Here is a 22,991-nt window from a genome sequence, read left to right as displayed (position 1 = left end):
AAAATAGACGTAAGACAAGGACTGTCACTACGAAATGTATGGAATGTTATTTGTTCGTTCGGTTATATGAAACTGATCGATGGAAAAAAATTTAACTTGGAAATATGAAGGGGATAATGACACAGGAAGTAAAATTTAGTTCCATAATTGTTATTGTATAGTTCTAATAATTACAAATTTACTGGGATACTTTACGCTCTCTTTTCGCAAAATGTAGGTAGAATACCTGAAAGCTAGCATAATAGATAATATAATGTTAATTATTTTCGAATATAAATTAGTTGTACATTCTAAAGTTGATCGAAAAATCATGTTTGAAATTCACTGAAAATAGGTTATATTATATTTTCGCCTTCTATTCGCATGAAAGATCTTCGTCTGTTCTACCTTCAGCTTTGTTATAGATGATAGAAACAAAATATTAAAACAAGTTTAAAGCATTCTCAATCGCAGAGCTATGTACAATCTTCATTTTTTTTATAATAACTAAAATTAGTAGTAGTTCCAGTTTGCTTCATTTGATTATTGGTCTTTAAAGTTTTACTTTAAAGAACGGCTCCTTCGCTTTGCCTTAACACGTAAATTTACAATTTCTTCATGCTTACTGCATTCTCGCTCACTTACTTTATAGTGATTTGATTCTCTTGGCTTTCATCCTCATCTATATATTGCAGTTTCTTGAGCGCTCAAATGCGTTTGCTATTCCGTACGATTGTTTGTTTTTATCTTCACTACTTCACTTCGATACCTTAGTAGGATTTGATTCATTTTGATTTTTCCTTTTCACTTTAGTTTATCGATTTTTAATTTAAATAATAGTTAAACAGTGATAAAGCAATTGGCAGATGCGTGCTCAATACGCTCGGTTGTTGTTGTTACCGTTCATTCCATATGTATGGATCGATCTGGAAAAACAGTTGATGGGAGAGAAAGAGAAAAGATGGTTTTATTGCGTGTTTCACAATGGTTGCTAGGTTCTAATCGTTAGAGGTAGGTTAGGTTCCGAATTGGGTAGTGCGTGTTCACTGCGAGGCCTAGTCATATTTCAAATGCCTATGTAGTGAATTATTTGGAAAAGAAATTTTTTGAAGGTTCGCATTGATTAGCGTCTTTTCGTTAACATGTAACACAAGAATTATTAAAATATCGATTAAAATTGGTTCAATATTCAAAAGCAACTCAAATTTTCATTTCTTCTTTTTTCCCGTGTGAACTAATCACCGCGAGTAGTAGTTTGATCTATTGCGATATTGCCAGAGTGCAGAGCGTAGTGTGACATTTTGGGGCCCTTGACGAAGACCCAATTTGGCGTCCCCTCGTTACTTACACCAGTGTTGCTTCGAAGTTTTTCATTTTCTCGAGCTATAGAATAATGCATGACCATTGCGTTCCTTATCCAGTAGTTTGTTAAACTTATTGCTAGTGCCTTACTAAATAAAGTCAAGGCCAAGGTGAGTTAAAATAGGTGATCTAGTTTTCACAGTTTGTAGAACAGCGGTGCGCGGGGCGATTGGTTAGCAACCATCGTTTCCGGTCCGAAAAAGTTTCGCTCGTGAACGTTAAGATGATAAAGCTTTGTGCGGTAAAAGGGCAGTGCAATAGATTCTCTGCAAAGAAGAACGTTAGGAATCCCGCTATTTCAAGTGAAGGAATGGTAAAGAAAACGGAACATCTTCCTATACTTTGTTGACAAAGTCGGTAATCGTCAAGGGTAAAACCCAACAGGGGTGACAAACAAATTTGAAAGTCAGAAAACCTATTTTGACTAACCTTGGTCCAGGTATTTTTTGACGCCACCAGAAACTAGCGCCCTTGAAGGGAGCCAGTCTAGCCAACCGCATTCTACGATGCTACCGGTGAGTATGCTGTATTCTGCACTGTATTTTTGCGCTTTAACGTTATTGAGTAAGCCAGCGGTTCCCAACCGTTTTTGGTTTGCGAACCCCCTGGCGAAATTCCCTATATTAGTCTATAGCGAACTAAATTTTTCGCGAACCGTCATTTGGGAAACGCTAAGCGATAAGCGATAAGATTTGTATTTTATTTTTATGCACGCTTGTATGGAGGATTGTGCGTCCAAAATTATTGACGATTTATACCTCGCGACAAAGCTGATTTCCTCGGTTGAAAAATCGGACCCAAAACTACGCACGGGTACAGAATGAAGCTCTACCTTTCTCTGTGAAGCTAGGTGCTTCGACCCTCGAAGACGGATGAAGCTTGTAAAAACTATTTAAGTATTGCTACGAGGGAGAAGTATCGACGAGCGCGGAATGAGTAGACCATGATCCTGAGAAGGGAAAAGCGCTAGAAGGTGGACAGAGATTCTAAAGAACTATAACAATTACTCCGGACTAATGTGACGCGTAAGTTCTTTGAGAAGGTGAACCTATCTCGTAAAGGACACACAACGTAGGAACGAGGACCTGGTCATAAACGAGCGCGAGGTGGACGACAGGTGGAAGCAGTTCTTCGATAAACAGAAGGAGATGGAACGGAAGTTAATCTACGGAAGCCGGCAAACGATAACAGCGAGCCGGCACCTGATCTCGAAGAAATCAAGCGAAAAACCGGTCAACTGAACAATAATAAAGCCGCCGGAAAAAACTGATTCTAGAGATTTCAGACAAAATACTACAAAAATGGCCAAGAACCACTAGCAACTGCTTCTTCACTGGATAATTTCACGGAATTATGAGGAAGAGAAAATACCGAAGGAGTGGATGAATTGATTGCTATAGTTATCGCGGCATAACGCTGGTCAACGCTATCTACATGGTGCTCTCCCAGATTCCCCCAATAGCAAGCGAATTCGTTGGACAGTACAAGGCGGGCTTTACAGGGTCCCGTGTTACTACGGATCAAATTTTCACTAACCGACAAATCCTCCAGATATGTCGGGAGTACAATGTTCCCACACATATTTTCATATTTTCGTGGATTTCAGGGCAGCATACGATACAGTCGAGCGCGAACAGCTATGGCAGATAATGCACGAGAACGGATTTCCGGACAAACTGACTCGCCTACCTGGACCCAAATCTACCCTAGAACGAGTGATGTGCTAGGTGCGTATTTTGGAGGCACTCTTAAGTTTCGCCGAATCGCTCAGAGGGTTGCGGCAAGGGGTTGGACCGGCCTGTATATTATTCAATATCGCTATTGAAGTGTGATCTGGCGAACGGGCATCGAAACGAGAGTAACGATCTTCAGCACGAGTGGTCTAGCCTTCGCAGACGACCTCGATATCATTACTAGAAACTTTGGGACGGCGGAGGCAATCTACGTCAGACTAAAAACGGAGGCTAGGAGGATAGGGTTACAATTCAACGCGTCGAAAACTAAATATATGGCAGGAAGAGAAAGCAACGTTTGCCTCCCACGGACAGTGACTGTTGATGGCGATGAACTGGAAGTGGTTGATGAGCTCGAGCCTACTTTTCCCTCCGCAACACACTTCGATCAAGAAGCATAAACCGCCGCTGACGATGTACAAAACGCTAATCGGACCGGTAGTCCTCTACGGACTTGAGACAGTAACTTTGCTTACGGAAGACATACGTGCACTTTTCGTATTTGAACGAAAGGTGTTGCATACTATTTTTGGCGGAGTACAAACGGAAAGCGGAGAGTGGCGGAGGCGTATGAACCACGATCTGCAGGCACTACTTGGAGAGATTCCCATCGTGCACCTGACGAAAATTGGGAGACTACGGTAAGTTGGCCACGTCGCAAGAATATCGGACGACTGTGCAGTGATATCCGTTCTCTTCAAGAATTCCATCGGTACCAGCAGGATTAGAGGGCCCCAACGTGCAAGATGGCTCGACCAAGTTAAAGCCGACTTGCATGTATCGAGACGCTTAACGAATTGGCGATGAGTGGCTCAGGACCGAGTACAATGAAGAGGAATTCTTGATACAACAAGAGCGATCCAGGCTTAATGAAGTGAAGTGAATCTTTAGAACCTTACGGGTGGTGGTTACAATATTACAAAACACGCGTCTACACTAGATTTGCTTTTTGCGCAGGGCATGCGTTGTTTCTTGTTGGTTGAGATAATCGGTGTTTTGTTAACCTGTTTTGGCTTTCAAGCAGCTAAAAGCCTACACAAAGCTCAAGGAAACGGCGTGTATCACCCGAACGCGAATCAAAATGTACCTAGTTGTTTTAATTAGCAAGCAAATACTTAGTCAGTTTCGTTGATTAATTAAAAAAAACTATTCTGCTTTTGGAATTTCGAAGCTAAATTTTCGCTGCAAAATTTTACTGACATTAGGAATTGTAACCAATCTTGATCTAACATAGGGCGATTTGAAAACAAACAATTTCACTTTTCGTTGCAACTCGCAATGCGGATTTTCGATTTTCATTTGACCAGGCCACGCAGTGTAGAAGAATGTGAGTGCTATTTTGGTTTGAAAAATACAGTGACAAGTTAACTACAAGAAACTGAATCAAAAGCAATATTTTCACGTTTTTTCGATTAGTAGTGTTACTAAGGGAAGTGCATACTAGGATCTCTAAAACTAATAATTTTGCGTCATTTTTTTTTTGTTTTGTAATCAGTAGGTATGTAAGTTTCGTCATCTTGTTGCGTTTTTGTCAGAATTCGGAAAATGAGTGTGAAACTTAACATTATCAACACAATCAATCACAGAAAAGCTACAACAAAACATCTGTCGAATATCACAGCCGTTTGGTGAACAACAAACTAACAATTAATAAAGCATGCAAGTAAAGTAAAAAAATTTTGAATCACATTTCAACAATCACCGATGTTTTATTGTAGATTTGGTAGACCAGAATTTCAATAGTCAGTTCCGAAAAAGCGAATTTTGCAGGAATTCAATAACCGTCTTCGCAAAAAAGTTGGAATGAATTTTTGTCAGTCTAAAAATACAAGCAGGAGGTGAGTTCCGGTTGTGTGGTCATGTCTGTTTGCCGAAATGAGATCCTGATTTCTAAAATCGTATATTGTGCATAAATTGGGCTCTTTTTTCTCATCCCGTTTCGTAGATGAATGGTGGAAACATATGTAAATGAAATCTAAAGCAAATGATGATAAAGGAATGAGCTGAGCGATAGGAAACATGCTGACATTTTTTTTGGGAGGGAACAACAAACTTTCGACGACAAATTTTTGTTACTTTTTTCGCGTGGTACTTCTTGTTTTCTCGATTTCAGTTAACGTCCAGTTTGCCGTAACAAACGGATTCATTTTTCCTCCCTCTGTTTTGGAAATTGTATCCTAGAAATCAACTTGTTTGTCTGTTTGCTCTTGCCTAATTTGTGCATCTCTTTAAAAGATTGATCTCATTTCTTGAAACTTTGTTTTTTTTCTTAACAAGTGCTATTGTTTTGTAACATCAGCTGCATTTCTAAGTTGTGATGAAAGTATTCTGTTACAATTCTGTAGTAGTTAACTTATTTTATTTTAGTATCGTTTTCGTCTGCGTTCATCTATTTCCTTCACTTGAACAAAAGATTGGTTTTCGGTTTGCCTAAGTCTGTCTGGTGATGAGTTTTTTATGAGAGAACATGTGCTTACCGCCAAATACACTGGCTGCATCTGAAACGAATTGGAGAAGACGATAAAACTAATCAAAATATGGACAATCACATGAATATAGTACAATTAAATGGTAAAATCAAACAACGATTTTTCAATCAAAGAAGAAAATATATATATACTACTGATATGTATCCAACAAAATCGTATTCGACGCTCAAAAGCCGCTTATACGTACCATTTTGGAGGCGATATACGCACTGAGGAATAATTTTGAGCGATACACTTATATAGGTACTTCAATACGATAAGATCCGATTAAGCGCGATCAGCTTCATACAGCTATACCATTTTGGGCTAAAAATCGTATGTTTGTCAGCTATTAGCATTATAAACGATAGAATATCAACTAGTGCGTGCTTTATTAGCCTTTATTTACAAATGCGAATTTGTTAAGAGATATTTGCGATAATTTTCGTACGTTGATATACGAGTTGGAGCTGGCTAGTTTGATTCACCATCTCATAGAACTTGTGAGTGTCGTTAGCCCGCAGTTGTTGAACTAGTTGTTCACGATCTTTGTCCTCCTTCTGGCGCTTTTTTCTCCTCAAGGTCGTGGTCAACTCATTCCGCGTTCGTCGATAGCCAAATTCTCATCAAGCACTGTTTTTCATCTCCATCGCTTGCAAGCATTCTCCGTCAAGCTAACCGTTTTATGCACTCGGGATTTCTTCGCCTGGCACTATCTGTCCGTCCTCGAGGGTCGAAGCACCTAGCTCCACGGAGAAAGGTATTTAAAAGCAGGGAGCGAGCAGCTGTATGGAACATTTTGTAGATCAGTGCGGACGAACAAATGTCGGAAGACTGATTGAATGACCTCATTTGTCTATCTATGATTGTATAGGAACTATCGAGGCATAAAAATTTTTTACATAGAGAGTGAGTGTTCTGTAACCTGTTGTTATAATAAAACCATTGGCGGAGTCATTTGTCGGCGAATACCAGAATCGTCTTTGAGAGAGTCGCCTCACGATGAGCCAAATGTGTACTATGCGAAAGATCCTATTGAAGTTACGGAAGCACAACTTGCAAATTCTGTTTCAAGGCGGTGTACGATTCAGTCAAGAAAATGACTTTCGGCAAATAAAGCTTTAACAATTTTTTTTTGGAGAAACTAATTAAACTGAGACGAATAACGCTGGATGGATCAAGCGCTAGAATAATAGATGAGTCAAATACAGTAACTAAAATGATCAAACAAAATGCTTTGTGTAATACAAATGCTTGTATTTAGAGCAAATCGAATGACAACATAGAAAACCGAATGGACATTATGGAAACATAACAACCAATTTGAGCTTTTCTAAAGTTTGATCTTTTCTGTAAAATATTTTTCTAGCTTTGTTTTGGTTTTACGACACAGTTTATGTTTAATGTAGTAACTCGGTTCTCGATTGTATTTTAATTCTGTATGAAATCTTGTTTCTCTGGTAGAAGACCGGTTTATGCCTACCAGCTTGATATTTTCTGATGTGGTTATGAAATGGGGAAAGGCAAATGATGAGCGTCCAACATAGCTCTGGCCATCCCAAGCCCCTACCTAGCGCCTCCACGTGGCCATAGCCGGTAATGCTCTATTGCGTAGCCGAGCAAGGAGGTGCGATGCCGGGTGGTTCCCGGCTGCCTGATCTCAAAACCTAGGTTTTGGACAGACGGCGGTGCCACACGGCCTTGCTAATAGGTAACTCTAATATAAGTTATTTAATTTTTTTAGATATATAGTGGATACTTTGACCAAAACGAGTTTTAATACTGCACATGGATACCAGAAGAAAAAATTAAATTATTTATTGGAAGCACTTATGGAAACTCAAAGGACGCAACACTATTCCATTCGAAGGACTGCTGGTGAGATTGTTCTATTTTTGCCCATATATACAACATTTCATCTTAATATCATATTATTAATAGTATTATTATTGATATCATATATGGATATGGATGATAGAGTGGACCTGAATCCTTAAGGTCTGAAGCAAATAGGTCAGTTTACAATGCTCACAAACAAATCATCACGTAGGTTAAAGTTGGTACAGCGAAATTGATTTTTATAATAAGGATCCTAATCCTAAAAGTTGTAGGGCAAAACATTCCCTTACATGACATTTTTGTGAAAAACTTGATCGTCGTTAGATCTTCTGACTTTTTCAACCTGCCCAACAAGCATGCCTTCTTGAAAATCTCTGGTAAAAGTATCGAATTGGCATTTTGCCTGTGGTACAAAGACGTTGAGTAAAATGAGGCAAAACAAACTTCTAAATTATCTTGCATTAAAATAAAATTGTTCATATACCTTTTTTCTAACATCGTTTTTCTTTTCTTACCATAGAATCTCAAATTAAAGACAGTTTGTACATGATTCTTTCAAAACTGTTGGAAAATAGGGGTGAATGGGGCACAATGGGTTACTTTCCACCATTTCCGCGCGTTGAGGCCATCACCAATCGATTTCTTGTGATTTTTTGCATAAGAAAAGTAACTTTTTACCCCTTGAAAACAGCGACAACAAAAAGTTCCGTTTTTTCGGTCGATTTTGCCCACTGTGCAAAGGTGGAATGCACGAAATGTGTCGAAATTTGACGGCGAAACACACGTTTACTGTATCTTATTTGTGATTTTGCAACGTGGTTTAAAGTGCAGATTGTACTTGGTCGCTCACCAGACGAACATTAGTCATTGCAAGTTTTAGTGACTTAAGCATATTTAATATAACGGGTGGCAACTAAAATTTTGGAATTTTTTTCGCGGCCCTTATGCTCAACAACAAATGAGCGCAGAGAGAAATGAGAGTATGTATGTGTTAGCTCTCTCTTTCCTGTTTTTGTTAATTTTTTTTTTGTTTTATTTAAGCTTACCCAGTTTTGCTAAAAATGGCGTTGAAACAAGAAGCAATTCGGGAGTGCGTTGTACACTTCTACGAACTGCAACAGAAATCTCGACAAAAAGTGTACGGTACAACATTTAAAAAGCAAATATGTTGCGGCTTCGAATGTTTACCATATCTTAAGATGCCCAAGAACTATTCGCAAGCAAAATAGTGGAAGACCAGCGTAAATTATGGACGCAGGACATCGTTCTCTTTCTCGTTTCTTCAACAACGAGCCCTCTGGTTTGTCTATCAATTAAGATGCACCAGACGATTGTTTGAAGAAAATTTGGATCCCGTTTCTACAAAAACATCATGCAGATGGACAATACGTGTTTTGGCCGTGTTTTGGCATCATCACATTACGCCAAAAAACATAATCGTTCCTGAATACTCATACAATACATCCCATTTGTACCCTAAAACCACGACCCGACAAATCTGTTTTAGTGCGCCCAATCGAAGATTTCTTTGGAATTTTGAGTTTCTTGGTGTACAAAAATAACTGGAAAGCCACACATTGCAAAAAGTTAATTGGTAGAATCAAGAGATGCATTCGCAAAGTTGACATGACGGCCGTACAACGCTCCTGTTTTGACGTCAAACGAAAGCTTCGTCGAACAGCCGGTAACGGACCGTTTTCAAATGTACACTAATTGTTTTTCAACAATGGATAATATATCTTAAATTTCGTTAAATCAGATCTTCTTCATGTATCTTTGTCTATTTTTGACAGCTTGAGAAAAAAATTCCAAAATTTTAGTTGCCACCCGTTAGCCAGCGCTTAATACTTCCTAACGTGTACTTATCAAGTAGAATCAAGTAGTCAAGTACGGTTAAGTGCATATTTTATGTTTCTAATCACCACATCCAAAAAGCAGTTTCTAAAAATTGGTGCTCCACCCTTCTCTCAAAATCTGGCCACGCCACAGTGATCTTCCAAAACGTAACCGAAAAGCGGTCGAAAATGGTTAGGCACATCGGCATTAGAAGCGAAAGCAAAGCACGGTCGAATGGTTAGAATAAGTGTGTTTAAAATTAAATTAACAAGAAGACAAATATTTATCATCCAAATAATCATGGGAATCGTCTCTCTCTGTAGAAAAAAGAGTGCTGGTTCGCGCGCGCAGTATTAGACCGCGAAAGAACGTTGAATGGTGCGGCAAAGAGAACCTCAACAAACACTTTTTCCGTGCTCGTTGTTTGGTCTCTTGGGTGCTTTCATGTTTGTTTATTTTTCTTCCAGACCAATCAAATTGATGAGATGTATGAGAAATTTTCGGTTTGATTTGGCTGCAGCGTTGTGCTTAATCCTAATCATATTTTATAGAAAAAAAAACAGTAAAATTCATTGGAACTTATCTAAAAAAATTATGTTAATGAGTCAAATAAATAGATAGTAGTGCCCTAGTAACGAGGTTCTTATTTTTCTGTGCCAGTTCACAAAACACCTAAACATTCGCCATTACATGCATCACTCTGCATAAGTCTAATAAAGCTAAGTAGTTACCGACTTACTATACTGCAAAGCGCTATCAAACAAATATGAAACGTAGAGTTGTGATAACAGTAGCCGTATCTCGTCGGTTGTTATCATTAAGTGCCGCGTGTTCAGCCTTTTCTATCTGCGGAAGCGGTCGGGCTACCGCTAATTGGACACCCTCATCAACATGATCTTCAATTCGATGGACACGAGTTTGCCATCTTTGCTATCACCGCACCGGCCATAAGTGCGCAAAATTAATATTGACAATCCATTGCGAGTTGTTTACACGCCTACAGGCTAATCGCTCAATTTCATGTCCTCCTGTCATTTTCATCCGGATATCCGCATTTCATAGTACGAGTTCCAATACTACTCCCGTGGTGGTCGCCGAATTCCACTATTCATTCATTAATTTGAATCCCTTTCTTTCTGTTTTCGAATTTTTTTTTCTTTCGATTTTCTTTTTGGGTTTCAATTTCACGAATTCAGAGGCTGCTAGAGCACCACATGGTCATCAAGATGAAAATTGAGTAATAAAAGTTACGCTTCTCGCGTGACCAAATCGTTCTATCATGGGTTGGCGAAGAAAAGTTACGACCGGACGGGTCCTCGAAGGTCGAGCCATCCGAGATCAAATGTCGTTTTCTCATCCTATTTCGACGCTACCTGACGATCCCAGACCATCTAGCCGAGTGCAAACTAACTGGACCGTCCAGCCCGTTTAGTTTCCCATCGATATGATAGTGGGTATCGGAAGGTGCGCGAGATTTCGCTTCGATCGCGCTTGCTGTGGCGACGATGAAAGCTCGCTAGTTTGACGGGATTGATGTACCTCCTAGGCATCGGATCACACCATTATCGAAGATTTGAGGAAAGTTATGTCCAGGGCAGTCAAGCGTTCGAATTTTGATGTTAGTAATGAATTAATTTTTATCGAGCGATAAATTTCTCACGCTTCGTGGTTAAGCATTACGGTGGAGTTGTACATCTCGGTTGGTTTAAAACAGAAATTGTTAGACGACCAGTCAGGTAATTCGATCCTTGCTTTAGGCACCGGTTCCCAAGGTGGAAAATGATTTACACATGAAGTTTGAACGCTTAATTGTATTAATTGGCAGCTGCGTCGACAGCCATGTCTAAGGGGAGTGTCATAAAGTGTAACGGTGTTTTTATTCCTTAAAACCTACCAAATGCAAAACGGTGGGGGTTTTAACAAGTTCTGGATTTCAAACCATATCCAGCTCGTCACATCAAATCGTGATAGATAACACGTTTCGCTTATCTGCAAAGGATGCCGCCTATGCGCTCCTTCATTGCGCCTGTTTGTTGAGACGATTACAATTCAGCGGCTCTAAGTTTGATGCAAGTGTTATTTACGGGAATGGGTGTTTAGATTTTATAACTTTAATAGCACCCAAGGTTGTTTTTGTCTGATCTGTCTGCTAAAAACGTGCTTTATACGAATGATGCCAATGAATTGCGACCAACCGCAGAAATATTTGCAGATAATGCGCTAGTCGGAGATTCAAAATATTATACTACGGGTTCGTTTTGTTTTCACACAGACTGTGTCACAGTAACTGTTTTCATTACGATTAGTAGAAATTTTATCTCCTGGAGTTGACTAAAAGTATGTTTGTAGGGCGTTGGAGGCGAAACCTATCCGCTGTGACGCCGTTGGCACATTTCCTCGTTGCTTCAATTATAATTAACAGCCAAAGCAATGAGCCAAATTTGCTGGGACCGGAACAATCAATGTGGAGAAATAGTTGTACCCGACTACATGAACGTCCGAATCCCGAACTCTTAAATTTGTCTAAGCGAAAATACAAAACAAACCCAAGTAACAATATAGGTTTCATTACACACTTAAGCTGGGCTGGTACCGAATGGCCGAAACACAAATGGCCGAAACACAAATGGCCGAATTTCAACAACAGTCACAGAAGGCCGAATCACGAAAGGCCGAATTACGAAAGGCCGAATCACGAAAGGCCGATTTTTTTCGGAATGCCTAAATAACTATTCAATAAAAAACTTGAATTGGCAAGCAGTTAACAAATAACTTTAATCAAACAAAAAAGCACAATAAGTAACATGATATAGACGATTGAAAGTTCTTTCTTCGTCCAAGCGCAAATGATTTACGATCATTATAAGGTGCAAGACCTATTTACCGTATCAGTAGCAAATGTTTCCTAGATGATTCAGTTCACCGGTGACCCGCCGTCGGAAGCGCCGGTCACTGCGGGGGGCAGCCCCCTGCAGAAACCACTTCTATTTAGGTGCATGTATTTTCCTAGGTTTACTGACTAGTAGGGATTATCCCTTAGTTAAGTCCGAACGGGCGGTAGCGAGTAAGTAAGTAAGTAAGTGTACCCAATGTTTGTGCAAGTTGAAGGCCGTGAATATGACATTCGGCCATTCGTGTTTGGTCTTTTGTGACTCGGCCATTCGTGTTTTGGCCTTTTGTGAATCAGCCATTGGATATATTATATCATTTGTTATTTCGGCCATTTGAGTTTCGGCCATTCGTGTTTCGGCCATTCGTAGGTAATTCCTTAAGATGACTTTTATGAACAATGCTGGTCATAAAAACGGCAATAAAGTACAATAAAGCTTACATTGTTATTTTGTAATCAAATATTGCATTAAAAAGTTCATTAAAAACTATCGTTCTAAAGTAACATTTAAAAATTTTTTAAAGGCAAACGAAATGATTTTTGGAACAATCATAATTCAAAAGCTTCAAAAGTTTAACCACCTTAACAGCCTCGGACACTTTTCTTCTTTCTTTGAGAATTGTCAATCCCAGCAACTACCAGCGAGCTTCATATGGCGGCAAATTCTACGGGGTATTTACATAGATCCTTTGATTACTTCGATTGATCCAGTTTCCACAATGCGGCGACCAAACAACTGAAGAATTTTTCAGATGAGACCGGATGTATGCAATTCTGGATTTGGCAATTTTGAACATGAATCCCAGTTATCTGCTTGCTTTGTCGATGACAGCTGACAGATGGTTCCGGAAAGTTAACCTCGTGTTGATCTCCCAGAACTCCCAGATCTTTGATGCACTCTACATGCTCAAGTATCAAATCATTAATGCGATAATCAAATTTGAAAACTTCAAGATTCTGTGTAGGATGAAATGAAATCACGACACATTTTTCAATGCGGAGATTCATTCTATTTTCGGCACCAATTAGAAAACTTTTTCAGTAAAGACTAAAGAACACAGCGTCCACAACGACGTTTATTCTTAGGTCGTCGGCATATACCAGTTTACATTTACCATAAAGTAGAACTGTAACATCATTACAAAAATAGTGAAAATAATAACGGGCCAAGGCTGCCTTGGCGAACTAGAATCTCATTCACGAAAATACTAGACAGCGATGAACAAGTAGCTTCCTGTTTTTCAAATATGACTCCAACCAACGACAAAGAGGTTGAAAAAACCCAAGTTTGGTGAACTTCTAGAGTAATAACATGATCAATATCTGCGCCGGCATTACAGCGCGCGAAACGCTCTGCAGATTAAGCAGTGAGGCTCTTTTTTGAATACCAGAAGGGCATTGAGTTGAAAGATTACTGTGACAGTCTTAATGATCGTTTTTTGGTGCAGGCATCGATTACTGTACACAGTTTCAGGACTGCTCATACCCATTGATGAAGTTGAGTTAGATAGTTATAATCGTGTGCCGTGAATGACCTTTTGGAACTCGGTTATTTTGGGTTCTATACTCGGTATGGAATAAGCAGCAAATTTCCGAAGAAGTTATGCCTAGATAAAGCAAGAGACCCGCAATTGCAGAGTAGATGCGCTTAACTTTCAAGTGCAAAGGTACAGAAGCGGAAGGTGTCGATATCATTCGATACTGTTTAAATGATAAGAACGCATCATAGTCGTCATCAGCAACATAGATCCGGGGTGTCTTGTGCTACTTCAAACGGTCAACTTCATTCAATTCGATCTTGGGTCACTTGTCGCCAATTTCCCAAGCGTCGCAGAAGTCAATCACGCAAATCACTTTCGACCTTGTCGAGCCATCTTACGCTGTTAACACAGTGAGGTTGTTAAAGAGGGCCTTTTTCATCGCACTGACGGCCGGCATCCTTACGATGTATCCGACCCAGCGTAGCCTACCGACTTTCTAGTGCTGTTGTCCGGTTACTAACAATCCATAATACACGCGCTCATCTACCAGTTGTTCGTCGCTGTCAACGGCTGCCGTCCGCAGGATGCGCGCGTTTGCCTCTTTTGAGCCTATTCGTTTCATGAATTCAACGGTCTTGGACGTATTCATTTTAAGCCCAATCCCAGTTCCTAGACCTAGTTTTCAGTCTGGCGTAGATTGCCTCCGCTTCCGCGTTACCTTTGGTGAAAATCGTGCCTCTGGTTTCAATGTCCCCTCCTTGGATCTCCCTCAACAGCGTTGTTGAACAGCATGCAGGATACGCCGTCCCTTTATTTCGAACCTCGCCGCGTCTCGAAGGGACTCGAGATCCCTAAGATGCGCACGAAACGCATAATTTGATCCAGTGTAGCTCTGATCAGTCACGACAGTTTGTTCGGAAACCACTGTTAATGCATAATCTGCCGTAGCTGGGCTCGATCGACTGTATCGTATGCTGCTTTGAAGTCAATGCCGATGTAATGCGTGGGCACGTTGTACTCTAGACATTTCTGCAAAGTCTATCGTATGGTAAAAATTTGAAACCTTGTCCTGTCGGTGACAACCGATGTAACAGGATTTGGGATAGTACCTTGTAGGCGGCGTTTACCAGCGCTATGCTGCGATATTAGAAGGTGCATGGGTCAGGGATTATAACCGGATTCGAACCCACAACACCCGCCAGGGCATGTGGCTCGCTGGTGTTAATGTACCTTTAAACCATATAGGCGCTGGACAAAAGGAGACTGCACAACCCCCTTTACTAAGCGAGCAACGTATCTTCAAACTCCACCATTAGGTGGCTGGATGCCAAATTCGATGCCAAACAGCACGGAGCTTCGTTCACATAGATTTCCTGTTTGACAGTCAGATAGCCTGTCATACTTACTTTACTTATTCAGCTGAGAGCCGGGGTGGCTCTTGCCGTATCAACAATTCCTCTCCATTGTACTCGGTCTTGGGCTACTCATCGCCAATTCGTTGGGCGTCTCGACACACGCAAGTCGGCTTCAACCTGGTTGAGCCATCTAGCACGTTGAGCCTCTCTATTCCTGGTGCCGGTTGGGTTCTTGAAGAGAACGGATTTCACTACACAGTCGACCGGCATCCTTGCGCAGTCTCCCAACTTTCGCCAGGTGTACGATGGGGATCTCTCCAAGCAGTGCCTGTAGCTCGTGATTCATACGTCTCCGCTACTCTCCGCTTTCCGTTTGTACTCCGCCAAAAATAGTCCGCAACACCTTTCGTTCAAAAACGGAAAGTGCACGTAAGACATACGCAAGTAAAGCAAAGCCGTAAGCAAAGTTACTGTCTCAAGGCCGTAGAGGACTACCGGTCTTATTAGCGTTTTGTACATCGTCAGCTTTGTGCGGCGGCGTATGCTCCCAGATCGAAACGTCTTGCGGAGGGGAAAGTAGGCTCGATTTCCAGCTTGAATGCGTCGTTGGATCTCCTTACTAGTATTATTGTCGGCGGTCTCCAGAGATCCCAAATATACGAACTCATCAACCACTTCCAGTTCATCGCCGTCAATAGTCACTGTCCATGGGAGGCAAATGTTACTTTCCCGGGAGCCTCTTCCTACCATATATTTGGTTTTCGACGCATCAATTTGTAACCCTATCTTCCTAGCCTCCGTTTTTAATCTGGCGTAGATTGCCTCCGCCATCCCACGGTTTCTAGTAATGATATCGAGGTCGTCTGCAAAGGCTAGGAGTTGGCTACTCTTGCTGAAGATTGTTCCTCTCGTTACGATGCCCGCTCACCGGATCACACCTTCAATAGCGATATTGAATAACATACAGGACAATCCATCCCCTTGCAGTAGCCCTCTGTGCGATTCGAAAGGACTTGAGAGTGTCCCCGAAACGCGCACATCATTCGTACCAGAGTAGCTTTGATCAGCCGCGTCAGTTTGTCGGGAAAACCGTACTCGTGCATTATCTGCCATAGCTGTTCGCGTTCAACGGTACCGTATGCTGCTCTGAAATCCACGAAAATATGATGCGTGGGCACGTTGTACTCTCGACATTTCTGAAGGATTTGTCGGAGAGTAAAAATTTGATCCGTAGTAGCACGGGCCCCCATAAAGCCCGTCAGATACTGCCCTACATATTCTCTTGCTATTGGGGACAGACGTCGCAACAAAATCTGGGAGAGCACCTTGTAGGCGGCGTTGGCCAGCGTAATGCCGCGGTAGTTACAACAGTATAGCCGGTTGCCCTTTTTGTAGATGGGACAGACTACGCGTTCCATCCACTCCTCCGGTAGTTTCTCTTCTTCACAAATCCTTGAAATCAGCCAGTGAAGAGGCATTGCTGGCAATTCTTGGCCATTTTTATAGTGTTCTGCCGGGAGTCGGTCCTTTCCGGCGGCTCTATTATTCTTCAGCAGACCGATTTCTCGTCGGATCTCTTCGAGATCGGGAGCCGGTACGCTAATAGATAGACTGTCATACCAGATATTTTTAGTGCACTTCAACATTTTCATATGCTTAAAAATATCTGTGCATTTTCTCCTACGGGTTGCCATACAGAACTCCTGTTAGTAAACTGTTTGGTGTTTGTCTTAACGTAATCTACGTCGTCTATCACCATCATATCGAACTTCATCAGCATCGTCGTCAGCCAGGATCCTGGATCATATTTTGACCGTTTTTTTTCGATTAGTCCCACGGTTTGCAGTCTCTAAGTTCACAGTTTGCAGTTTGTCTCTAAGTTCACTCTATTTCGGAAAAACTATGTTCCAATTCTTCCAAATTTATAACTATTTTTTGTTCGTATTTCGACCGTACGTATGAGTACGAGTAACTAAAGTGCAAAAAGGGAAAAAATTCAGACAATATTGACAAATCTATGAGACAATAGTCTTAGAAACCTGGTTATGGTGAAGATTTTTACAATTAAAAAAATAATATTCCAATTATGTAATGGAGACATATGGTAATTTGGTTTTGCATCCAAAAAATTAATAGGTATATTTTCAGCAAAGACAAACCAGAAATATGTTATCTTACTAAAACCAAGATACCATGTGTCTCCATTGCACTACTGCAACATTGTTTAAACTGAAAATCTAAGCTTACTAAAAATAAGGCTAAGCCAAAGCTAGAAATGTTTTCGTGAAGAACAAAAGATGTACTTCCATTAGGATGAACCCTTCGATACTAAACCCTGAAAACAATGGCCGCTTTGCTGGATAGTTTTTCTGTGGATGTCAATTTTTCTGGTCAGCGCTTAGATATTTCGAACACAGAAAAATCGTGAAGTGTCAGGGGGTCTGTTTTAACAGATGAAAGTGATCGAACAAACAACTGTTCACTTTTCTATAGATTTTTTTTCATTACAAATACCTAGTGTTTATATGAAACATTTTGATTCAATTTGTTTAAATAATTTTTAAATTATATATTGGAAATGATAAATTCTGTATTTCAATTTCGTCTCTGCCTACCTTCCAAAATGCTTTATTATTCTTCGAAATAACAAAAATAATGCGTAGTCTCAGGCAGTCAGTAGATAAGCAAAAGTTTTTCCCACGAATCGAACAAAATCCAATCGAAAATTTAATACCTTTTTGTCAAACACCGTGGTGGGTATGACCCGTAAGAGTGGAAATAAAAGTGCAGATACTCACCTGTGGGAGCGTAGGTTATCCTGCCGTTTGAAGTACTTGCCGCACACCTCACACGAAAACGTCACTTCTGGGCTTTTGTGGGTGCGCTCGTGGATCATCAGGTTGTACGGTTTGGTGAAGCGACGCTGGCAATACTTGCACACGAACTCGCACTTTGGCCGCATCTTGCGACGGAAATCGGACCTACGGTCGTCATTGTCAATTCGCATCACGGCGAACATTTTGAATGTTTGTGGTTGTTGTTGTTGTTGTTGTTATTATAGTTGATAGTAATTGAAGTAGCGGTGAAGGTGGTTGTTGTGTTTTTTTATAATTTGTCGGAAAACTTAAATTGGGGTAATATTTTGATTGTTTGTTTGTTTTTAATCTTGTGTGAGAATGAATGATTTCTATAAGCTTTGGATTTCTATAGTCTGCTTACTTCGGATTAGTCACCACCGAGCGTGATACCATGCGGATCCGTCAATCTCTAAAACGATCAACACCCAGCGGGCTGGTGTGCGAAACTGTGCCAAAAATCCCTGTGAAAAAAAGAGAAGAACCAAACGTTACATTCGTGTTTTTTGCTTTATCTAAATTGCTGAAATTACTCTCCGCGGCAATCAGGATGACGGTGGGTTGAAATATAAAGTGTAAATATTTATAGTTTATATGCAGTAACGCGAAAACACATCGTTCGTATCGGCGAATGTGAACTTGGCCACCAACGACAACCGATCCGGACCGGAGCAAAGATCGGGTTCCCACGTATCCCCCGAGATTGCGAGCCGTGGCGCAGTGCGCGGGATGCGTCATCCGTTGACATGCGGTCCATTCTCCCGTCCAAGCAGATCACATTCACCGTGAAACTCTCGAAGGCTTGTCGAGACAGAAGAAACGAGGGGCAATAATAGTCATCGTTGGCTTTTATGGTGGCACCATCAATTGGACGGATCATATTTATAGACACGGGTCGACAATGTTGTGAATCATGAGAACGAGAGTCGGTGTTTTAATGCCCACGACATTCGGGCTCTTGATATTCGAAAATATGAAGCAACATTCCTCCCCGCATCGCTACCGCGCACGCCATTGCTTTTGTATAGATTTGCTTGCACGATACACGATAATTGGACGTACTACTCTATTATGTTTGTATTGAAAACAAACCTAAAGCTCAATACGAGGCAATCAATCAATTTATTTAAACATTTTATTCTTATATTGTATATTACTAAAAATGTGGTTTGTTTACGAAATTGAACTCAACATATTCAGCGTGGGTGAACAATCAACATTTCAAACGGTAAATAACCGGATACTTTCAATATACAAAAAACGTACACACGGCTAGCATATATCGAGACATGAAATAATATCTGATCACTAAGCTAATCATAGTTTGATTTTTATCGATCTCCAAAATCCCGGTCAAGTCCACGGTGATTGCCTTCCTTTTATGTGTGACAGTTTCGATAGCCATAACCTAATCCCGCGGCTAAACGGTTTCACGGCTGCTGCTTCTAGCTGGTGTCACGGCTTTTATCTTTTTACGATAATGGCCTAGGTATGCTAATTTCCTGGCTGGAGCTTACACTTTAATGAAATTTACGAGCTTCTACTTCACCAAAGGCAAAATCTGCGATTGCAGCCATCACAGCAGTGTGATAATAGACCAGGTGCATAAAGCAGTACCGTTCAACATTACTCCCATAATGGTTTGCCCCAGCCTTCGTTACGGAATCTTCGATTTGCACACCTGGTCGAATTGCAGAGGGCTTCACCTTTTTTCTGTTTCCCATAAATCCAGGAGTTGATTCGAAACTTGCTTCCCGTTTCTACAAGCTCGGTCTGCTGCTGCCAAGGTGAGTGTAATTAGGCCCGTTTCTCGCGCGCTGCGCGTCCGTCGCACCGTGCGATGCTTAATGTCGTCAGTTAACGACGCGTCTGAACGATAATTTTCGGTTGCTTTTTTTTCTAACCTGAACCGAGATTATGAGACCCAACAGCGGCTTAAGTGCTCCTTCAGAAGTTACGATCGCGATGAGCTTGAAAGAGCCCACGGGTTGATGGACGCGAAAGACCGCGAGAATACCACTTAAAGGTGCAAAATAGTGCCGTAAAATGTCGTTTCCGAGGGAAACGTTTTTAGATTATGGAACTGTGACCCAGACATAGTTTGTAACACTCGTAACATCCAGGCGAGGCATGATATTAATGGTAAAGTTCTTTTACTGTTTGTAAATGGCTTTTAGATTTCTAATTGCAGTTAATGATATCGAATCATTTTTATTATAGAAAGCATCTTTCTATTTTGGAGAAAAATCTCTTCAAAAGCATTTCATAGCTGCCCAACATTTCTCACTAAGGCTATGCTCAGGCGTGTTACGAGGGTTCTTTTCGTTGGGCACCACCACCCTTTGATTGGTAATGGCCGGATGCCAAATCCGGTCAAAACAGCAGAGAACATAATTCACGTAAACTTCTTGGTTGATGGTTAGATAGGCTTTCAACTTGGTCGAGCCATCCTTCAAGTTGAACCCCTTTTGCTCTTTGTGCCGGTGGGGTCTTTGAAGAGAACTGTTTTCGTCGCACTGTCGTCTGGATGCCGATCCCTACAACGTGTCCGGCCCACTGTAGCCTACCGACTTTCGCCAGAGGCACGACGGGAATCTTCCCTCGTGATTCTACTCTACTTTCAAATTGAACTTCGCCAAATACCGTCCGCAATACTTTCTGCTCAAGCAAGATACGGGCGCGAATGTCCCCCGTGAGCAGCATCACGGCTTCAAGTTCATAAAAATCTACTGATTTAATGAGCGTTTTGTACATTGTCAGCTTCGTACGGCCGCGTATACTACTTGAACGTAACGTTTTGCGAAGGGTAATATAAGCCCAATTTCCTGCTCGAATACACAGCTGTATCGCCTTAATAGGGTTGTTGTTCGCAGTCACCAGCGATCCCAAATACCCGAGCTCACCTACCACTTCTAGTTCGTCCACGTCAACAGTTACCGCCTGTAGAAGGCACGCATTTGTTTTTGTTGAGCCTTTTTCTTTCATGTATTTGGTCTTCGACGCATTTATTTTTAGCTCAATCCTCCTAGACTCCACACACAGAACAGCAGTGGAAGTCCGAACGTTTCGGCGATCAAAACTGGTAACAGAGACTTTTTTGTTTTTGTTTTTCTTTGGGAAGGTTTTCGCATAGAAGCGAATAACAGCAATATAAGCAGAACGCTCGCTGCCAATCGCATAGCAAATTTCACATGCTTTCGTGTGCAATCGTATGCGTTCGTGTGTTTTCGTGGGGAAAAGTGACTCGCTACCGCCAGGTTCGCTAGTATCTGTAGAAAGTAGCATGTACGTGTTTGGATTTCTACTTCCACTTCTGTTCTGTGCTCTACATTCAGTTTGGTATAGATGAGAAATGTAAACACGCATAACGGCAGTAAATCTTAATCAGTTGGAACTTTGGATGACGCTTCGGTCGCCACCTACGAAACACTTTTAAGAACGGAAGTTCTCAACATGTATGAAATAGAGGTTGCGCTCGCGGAGAACCAGCGTGCTCGTGGTGTCTTTGAATAAAAGGTATTGGGCAACATAGACGAAGCGAACTAAGCATGAAGTTCAGCTCGTCTACTGAGGCCTCTTACGGATTAAAAGAAAGTTTCAAAGGCAGAGACAAAATTAACGTTCAAGAATAAAGAAAAATGATCCCAATTAACGACTTTGCGGTACACCATAATTATTTGTAAACTGTGACGATTTTACAGCATAAATACGAGCATGGTCCTGTGATAAACTAATGAAAAACGCCCAACCGTGAAATTTCATCAAGCAGTATGCGATGATTAGGTTAAAGAATTTCTACAGACACAAGTCACAGTAGTTCGTTACTATGAAACGTTCATTATGATGTATGCATGTTGGTAAGAAAAAATTTAGTATTTAGTGCTAGGAATTAAAGAGGCTCATGATTATTTCAAATAATTTGAGGAAAACAGAAAAATTAGTAATAGGTACCACAACAGTTTCTGACGCTTCAACAATCTCCGCTCTTGAAGACAAGCAATCCAAATCACCTGATTTTGTTTAGAAAGTGAGGAAGTGTTCGGTGCCAAACTTGAAATTTCGGCATATAAACTAAAAATGTATTGGGTCGTTCAATGGCAGCGGCTCACATCCACGCTCTTTCGATTGGTATCCGAATATTTTACTGACTAAACTACTGCCGCACCCTTATATTAGGTGGTCTAATACCTAGTTTTGTTTCTCCCAATGCTGTCATTCTTTACATGCATCGCACCATCCTGAATTTTTGAGCTTCTCGTTGCAATAAATTTGAGACGAAATTCCTCAGACATGATACGTGCTTTAACATGCGTTTGTGGAAACTTATAAATGGTTTCCCAGATTCAAGATCCAAACCTAATATTGATTAACTTTATGGAAACATAAAGTTCCCCAAAAGGAAACATAAAGTTGCTTAACCCTCTAACTGGTAAACTCGTTTGTAGACTGCAAGACTTTTCTCAAATAGAAGAATTCGTGAAAGTTACAAAAGAAAAGATGCCTGAAGCATTATTCTGAAAGTACTCTGTAAAGTGATCCTTAACCGGATCCAGCAGAATAACGACGCTACTCTCCGACGGCAACAAACTGGATTCCGTGCGGGCCGATCATGTGTAGACCATATCACAACACTCTGCGTTTAACGAATTCCAGGACTCTCTTCTGCAGGTGTTCTTTGACTTTGGAAAAGCCTTTGACCAGCTCAATTAAGACGCTCTGAGACGCACTTAGGTGTGAAAGAGTTCCGCACAAGCTAGTCCATCTCATCGAAGCTCTCGTGCAAGGTGCAAGATCTCGTGCACAATGGCCTCTTGTCTGACCCTATAAAGGTTACTGCTGGTGTGAGGCAGAGCTGCATCTTATCACCGCTGCTGCTGTTTCTCATCGTGATCTTCGTTGGAGCGATTGACAGTAGACTAAGTCGAGGATTGCCTTGTAGTCCTCGAACGATGGAGCAGCTGAAAGACCTCGACCAAGCAGATGACATTGTCATGCTCGCGCAACGCCGAACCGATATGCAGAGCAAGTTACATGACCTATCTGAGAGCTCCCAAGCAGCAGGTTTCACAGTCAGTGTCTACGGTAGCGAACACTGACAATCCCACCAACTTTACAATAGCGGGACAACAAGTTGAGCAGGATGAGGTCTTTCAATATCAACGTCCGAAGGTGGTACCAAGCCTGATATAGCCA

General features: G+C 41.1%; 1 protein-coding gene across 1 annotated transcript; it reads right to left on the bottom strand.

Annotated features, from left to right (window-relative positions):
- Positions 1 to 853: 853 nt before the first annotated feature.
- On the bottom strand, positions 854 to 17,962 carry LOC128743778 (protein drumstick). Its single transcript, XM_053840438.1, has 3 exons — positions 17,742 to 17,962; positions 5,552 to 5,572; positions 854 to 905 (listed from the first exon to the last, which is right to left on the bottom strand). The coding sequence occupies exons 1-3, from the start codon at positions 17,960 to 17,962 to the stop codon at positions 854 to 856; spliced, it is 294 nt and encodes a 97-aa protein (XP_053696413.1).
- Positions 17,963 to 22,991: the final 5,029 nt, after the last annotated feature.

The sequence above is a fragment of the Sabethes cyaneus genome, chromosome 3 (genome assembly GCF_943734655.1).
Source record: "Sabethes cyaneus chromosome 3, idSabCyanKW18_F2, whole genome shotgun sequence".
Taxonomy (NCBI): Eukaryota; Metazoa; Arthropoda; class Insecta; order Diptera; family Culicidae; genus Sabethes; species Sabethes cyaneus.
The sequence above is the reverse complement of the archived record's forward strand: the minus strand, read 5'-3'. Positions and strand labels throughout refer to the sequence as shown.

Excerpts from the sequence above, each read along its gene's own strand:
- LOC128743778 (XM_053840438.1), bottom strand. The coding sequence starts at position 17,962 with ATGTTCGCCGTGATGCGAATTGACAATGACGACCGTAGGTCCGATTTC. Across the intron at positions 5,573-17,741 it reads GATAACCTACGCTCCCACAG|ATGCAGCCAGTGTATTTGGC; the intron begins GTGAGTATCTGC and ends AATTCGTTTCAG. Across the intron at positions 906-5,551 it reads TGCAGCCAGTGTATTTGGCG|ATCGATCCATACATATGGAA; the intron begins GTAAGCACATGT and ends CTGTTTTTCCAG.